Raw genomic sequence first — 6,258 nt, 5'->3', positions numbered from 1 at the left:
TTTTTAAGTTTTTATAAAACTGTGAATTTATGCATTAATTCTTAGCACAAGACGGAAGCAACTTTTGAACCAGTAAAATAGGCATATACCAATGAGCCCAGTAGGTAAAAAACAATTTGTCAAAAGGTCATTACATTGATGGATTTTATGAAATAATTGATAATTATTTTTTCCTGTAAGCCTTACTTCTATTAATCAAATGACTTACGATCGACGTGTTCACTAAGTAAAAAAAAATTATAATAATGAAATCTACCTTAAATAAAAAAACAAATAAGGTCATAAATATGCCTGTGGAGTGTCTATTAAACAATTACATGGAAAATGAATTTCGCGTAGCATATAGATCTCTTAACTTCATCGACAAACTGTTTCTATGTCCGAAATTTAATATTACGAACAGTTTCATAACACCGACGACTAAAATCACGAATATTCTCATCGTTTTCGGAGCTATACTACAAATATCGATGCACGTTTTTCGCTTCTGTTACATGAACAACGTATTCAAGAATCGTTCCAAAGGCTTCGCTGTCACCTTAACACTTTTTATTAACCAAGCTATGTTTGTTACCATCACAATATTTCATTACGGAAATATTATCATACAAAGCAAAAACTCGGTGCTGCTTATGATCAAACTGCAGCAAATATTTAGACTCGTTGATTTGGAAAAAGCTAAAATTTTGAACAATCACCGAAATTGGAATATGATCAGTGTATTTTTTATGTGTTTAATTTATTTCATATATACGTACGCACGTATACATATGGCGTTCATACGTCATATTTATGAGGACATGGCACATGGGATGATGTTGATAATAATAAGTTTGATGCTCATACTACCACCGATGATTTTTGATATGAATATAATATACATGACTCGGACAATTTATTTGATCAGTGGAATGCTAGCTTCGTGGAAAAACAAAATGGTGGCAAATGACGTGGAAATAGCGCATAAATATGAAGTAACACACGATTCAAAGTCAATTAAGTCTCTGTATTCTGTTTATACCAAATTGATAGGGGCTTTTTGCCTTTGCAAGAACATATTTCAAGTTTCGGTAAGCGAATAGGTACCTACTTCAAAATTATTACTTGCAGGAATATGTACAACTCAGCACATTATTTATTCACAATTGATAATGTTTTGAGCCGTGGTGGCCTAGTGGTTTGACTTATGACCTTTTAAACGTAGAATCGTGTGTAAAAATCTGGACCTTTGACATTTTCGAAATTACATTTGAAATTCACCACGAGTTGTACGGTGAAGGAAGCACAAGCTCTCTTATTCTGAGAGAAGGCCTGAATTTAATAGTCAGAAAAGTTATAATTCAGAAACGATGAAATTAATTTAATTTAATTCATGAGGAACTAATATTTATAACCTATGAACTAAAATAATTTCCTTGCTCACCCGCGACCTTACGATAGCTAAGCTTATGCAAAATATGCGTGTTTCATGCAGTCCTCCACCTCCACACTGTAAGAACACACACAAATCACAAAACCATCTATCACCACCACCACACTACACTGACGCGTTTCGAACTCAAACAGAGCTCATCCTCAGAGTGACACAACCGTACACCATCTACCAGTTGTTAGACTAACGAACCACAACCACCGTTTTAACTTGTCACTGTAACTCCCCAAGTACCACATACGTTTTATGAAACAAAACAAAACTACCACAAATTATTATTAAATTTTTTAACCGTCCTTCAAAACTGCCTTGATTTTTATTTATTTACTGTCAAGGCATGTTTTATTAACTACCATTGCTGAAATTAGATCCAAGCCGTAGCAAGGGAGATGAAACTAAATTTACCTGCTCATTAATAATAGACCCATACATAAGCTTAGCTATCGTAAGGTCGCGGGTGAGCAAGGAAATTATTTTAGTTCATTGATATGGACCTCCGCAAAGTAACGCCTGATTCAATAAATTATTTATACCTAGTTATTTCACTTGTTTTCTTTTTCAGATATTTTTCCACGTATTCCAACCTTTGCGTTTGCTTTGACCACACTGCAAATAATAATTGAATTGGGATCTTTTGAAGTCAACGTAAACAATGTAAGTGTTAAATCAACGAAAAACTATACCCTACCTCAGGCCCACGCTAGCTGGCGCGGGTGCACTGCGCAGGCGCACGTCTGCGGGCGCGGGCGCAGCTAAATCCGTCGCACACGCAGTTAGCGCTGCTTATACTATTTTTCAACAGTACCACTATACCATGAGTTTACAGTGACCACTACTCGATAGCGGCAAATTATTTGTATGCTGGATATAAACTTGAACCAATAAACAACCTAGTTTAACGGTTCCGTAGTCGAAACGACAAAACGGAACCCTTATAGTTTCGTTCTGTCATCCTTACCTATACTTTTGTCTCCGTCTCTTCTTTATTATAATCCCTTTAAGGGATAAGTTCGCCTTTATACATCTTATTACCCTGTGTTCTGTTATTTTCATGTGTTTTTATGTACAATAAAGAGTTTTACAATACAATATAATACAAAGTAGGTATCTAGGTATCTCAAAAGGCGATTGCTCTATCCGCCTAAATTTAATTCATTGAGCTCTTATCTTTGCGACCAACATGTTAGTTTATTGTGTCGTAGCTTAGAGCTGCTATTTTTAACTTCCGACGCAAAAAGAGGGGTGTTATAAGTTTGACCGCTATTGTGTGTCTATGTGTGTGTCTGTCTGTGGCACCGTAGCTCTTAAACGGATGGACCGATTTGAATGCGGTTTTTTATTTGACAGCAGGTTTTCTAGCGATTTTTATTCAACATTAGACATGTTTTAATAAAATCATTTTAGCCTTTTTGAGATATTGAACTTTGAAGGTAACAAAGTAGGGGGTTTTAGCTTAACTTAACAAGATTTATTAATTTCTTGTTTTTGTTTTACTTTAATTATAGTTTTCAATTTTAAGGGGCTGTTTCACCATCCATTGATTAGTGTTAAGTGACGGTTAAATGTGCCGCCGTCTCCGTCTATTCCAACAAAACAAATAGAGACAGCATCACATTTAACCGTTACTTAACACTAATCAATGGATGGTGAAACAGCCCCTAAAAGTTCCATTCAAATTCTAGGTTACCACTATTTTATCACAGATGTCATCGGTAGCATGGAATCTCAAAAACATCGTATTACTGATAAACATGAGCATGGCATGCAAGAAGTTTTATGAAATTGTAGAGACTAGCGAAGCTGCTTGCACGCATTTGGTGACTTCTTCCCATAACGAAGGTACCTATGCTTAAACAACACTTCATTTCGGGCCGAAGTCCGATGAAATTTACAGCCACCCGGCACCCAACCAGTGCCCTTAGTGTAAGTTTTCGGTTACAAAATACGTCTCTATCGCGTTCGCGTTAAAATCTCAATTTGTATGGAACGAACATCGCAAACGTTCCGCTAGAGGCGCTGTTCGTGTTTCCATATAAATTGAGATTTTAACGCGAACGCGATCGAGACGTATTTTGTAACCGAAAACTTAAACTAAGGGTACAGTACCACTACCATGAGTTTACAGCGACCGTACTCGATAGCGACGGCGTAAATTATTTGTATGGAGAATTGTACAGCGCCTCTACAAATAATTTACGCCGTCGCTATCGAGTACGGTCACTGTAAACTCATGGTAGTGGTATGCTATGCATCGCACCGCCTCGCTTCGAGCGGTTAGTATTCTTCTTATGGATTTGTATGGGTATGCGCTGACTACATCAATGAGATTTTAACGCGAACGCGATCGAGACGTATTTTGTAACCGAAAACTTACACTAAGGGGCTGTTTCACCATCCATTATAGTGTTAACGGACGGTAAAACGTGATGCCGTCTCCGTCTATTCGAACAAAACAAATAGAGACGGCATCACCTTTGACCGTCAGTTAACACTAATCAATGGATGGTGAAACAGACCCGGATACTGATATATCGCTAAAAGCGTTAGTCCGTTTAACGTCACAGTCTTGCTTGTGATTGGCTTATTTAGTTATTTACCAAATCACAAATGTCACGCAAATGTCAAAGTTGTCGAACAGACCACACAAGGCTAGCGCCATAGTACAGTCAACGTCATAAATAAGTGATAATTTCTGTACCTTCTCGCTTTCAGTCGTTACACAATTCGTATGGCTTTTCAAACATGACGTTAAAGTGACAATACAAAAGTGATCACTTATTTATGACGTTGACTGTATTAGCGCTGACTTACCTGTCACAGACACCCTAATGAGGGCTATCGCGTATGAATTCGCCACTAGAGGCGCTAGTGTAGCGTGAGGTCTCCGAAATGTCAAATCTCATAGTTTTTGGGTGAGCTTCCCGGGATTATTTATAATTAGAATAATTTTGTGAAAATTTTGAAATATCTGGAATTAATTATGGCAAATATGCGTTCCAGGGATTCATTGGAATGTCTGCGTTTTGAGACAGTTTTGTCTTTCAGAAACCTTTGTCCTCCCTTTTTTCCAAACAAAACGCGGCGGGGACTATGCAACACTGTGGCATGCTCGATATATTTATGGTACGGTTTTAAGGTGTATTAAATATGATTTTAATCTAAACTTTGTTTTCACGCCCGTAATAACAGACTTTGAAAGACATACTTAAAAACCTCACGCAACAGTGCGCCATCTAGTGAGACAAGAAACGATAGTCATTCTGAACTTATCCAGTTATGAAATTACAGATTTACGCAAGACATGTAAAAACGTGTTGCGGTTCAACCGCGCAGCGTTCCGCAAGTTGTCCGCTTTCGGCGTGTTCGCGGTGGACGCGGGGCTGCCGACGCGTGTGCTCGCTGCCGTGCTCGCTTACACAGTCGTGCTGCTGCAGTTCGCATTCCTGTCTGGCTAGATGTATACCTAACATGCCTGTATATCATCATCACATCATCATCATCACATTACCATCACCATCATCATCATTATATCAGCTGTACCCTACTACTTACCACAAACCGTCACTTGCTTCGGGTGCAAGCGGCATGCATACACTGAATAAGAATAATTTTATTTAGCAAAAAAACACACACGCACGCACGCACGCACAGTGGCAGTGTTGTGTGTTCTGTTTCGTGTATATGTATATATTATGTATTTTACATGTAGTTTATTTGTCTTGATATGTATTAGTTTATTGACTTTATTATTATGTATTAGTGTGTACCTATATTAATAATTATGCATGTAATGTGTATTTATAATGAATTGCTTGAGTTAATTTAAAATTTCGTTTCTTTTTATCTTTTCATTGTACTCGTAGTGTCTACTCTTGTGTCTGATATCCTGTCAATCGTTCAAAGGTTGACTGGAAGAGATCCCTTTAAGGGATAAGTTCGCCTTTGTACATCTTATTATCCCGTGTTCTGTTATTTTCATGTGTTTTTATGTACAATAAAGAGTTTTACAATACAATACAAAACTTCATAAAACTTTAATATTCATCCCATCCCAATCAGCTGGTAGACGAAATAAAGCTGCTGCTCCTACTACAAAATGCAAATCTGCTTTTGCTAGGAGACAATTACCTACCCAGGGTTTCTCAAACTTATGGCTCCACGTACCCCTGTTAAAGTTTCTAGACGACAGCGAACCCCTACCTTCCCCCCCAAAGAAGGTAATAAAATTGACTGTTGGAGAAACTAAGGTTATTTTTCATCATCATAATATAATGTACCTATATTATTTATTAATTATTTCAATAAAAGGTAACAAATATAGGTTAGAATCGTCTTGCCAACGAAAATACAAACTGAAACAAACAACAACAAATAAGTAACAAATTTGGAGTTGAAATAAAAAATACAAAAAGACTCCAAAAGCCAATCTTAATCATCTTGCCAGTTTTGCAGCCACCATCACGTAAACCTTGTCGCGAACCCCCTACCGTCGAATAGCGAACCCCTAGGGGTTCGCGTACCCCACTTTGAAAAACCCTGACCTACGCAATCAGCGTACCTATATATAACAGGATAAACGCAATTATCAATATTTATCCGCTTACATGGTATGATTGCAAAAAAGTATTAACCACTTGGTTAAAGGATCTGAGTTACGATGACACAGAAGCACGATTATACCACCTAGTAGATATCTGCGTCCGTAGGGCAGGCTCACACGCATACTCCCTTCCAATACCTCGCGCACACTCACACGTTTATATTAGCACGTACACATATGCGCACGCACACACACATACTCATACATGTTAACAGATTTTCTAAAT

At 37.6% G+C, this 6,258-nt stretch overlaps 2 protein-coding genes across 2 annotated transcripts; both read left to right on the top strand.

Annotated features, from left to right (window-relative positions):
• The first annotated feature begins 287 nt into the window (after window positions 1-287).
• LOC141441954 (uncharacterized) lies at window positions 288-1,082 on the top strand. The gene has a single exon (XM_074106842.1). The coding sequence runs from the start codon at window positions 288-290 to the stop codon at window positions 1,080-1,082; it is 795 nt and encodes a 264-aa protein (XP_073962943.1).
• A 2,038-nt stretch (window positions 1,083-3,120) lies between these two features.
• LOC141441953 (uncharacterized) lies at window positions 3,121-4,887 on the top strand. Its single transcript, XM_074106840.1, has 2 exons — window positions 3,121-3,271; window positions 4,721-4,887. The coding sequence occupies exons 1-2, from the start codon at window positions 3,136-3,138 to the stop codon at window positions 4,885-4,887; spliced, it is 303 nt and encodes a 100-aa protein (XP_073962941.1). The 5' UTR covers window positions 3,121-3,135.
• The last annotated feature ends 1,371 nt before the right edge of the window (window positions 4,888-6,258 follow it).

Source organism: Choristoneura fumiferana, chromosome 24, assembly GCF_025370935.1.
Source record: "Choristoneura fumiferana chromosome 24, NRCan_CFum_1, whole genome shotgun sequence".
Classification (NCBI taxonomy): Eukaryota; Metazoa; Arthropoda; class Insecta; order Lepidoptera; family Tortricidae; genus Choristoneura; species Choristoneura fumiferana.
The sequence above is the reverse complement of the archived record's forward strand: the minus strand, read 5'-3'. Positions and strand labels throughout refer to the sequence as shown.

Bases quoted from the DNA above. Each gene is read 5' to 3' on its own strand.
- LOC141441954 (XM_074106842.1), top strand. From the start codon at position 288: ATGCCTGTGGAGTGTCTATTAAACAATTACATGGAAAATGAATTTCGC.
- LOC141441953 (XM_074106840.1), top strand. From the start codon at position 3,136: ATGTCATCGGTAGCATGGAATCTCAAAAACATCGTATTACTGATAAAC. The intron at 3,272-4,720 runs GTACCTATGCTT...ATGAAATTACAG, and splicing joins GACTTCTTCCCATAACGAAG to ATTTACGCAAGACATGTAAA.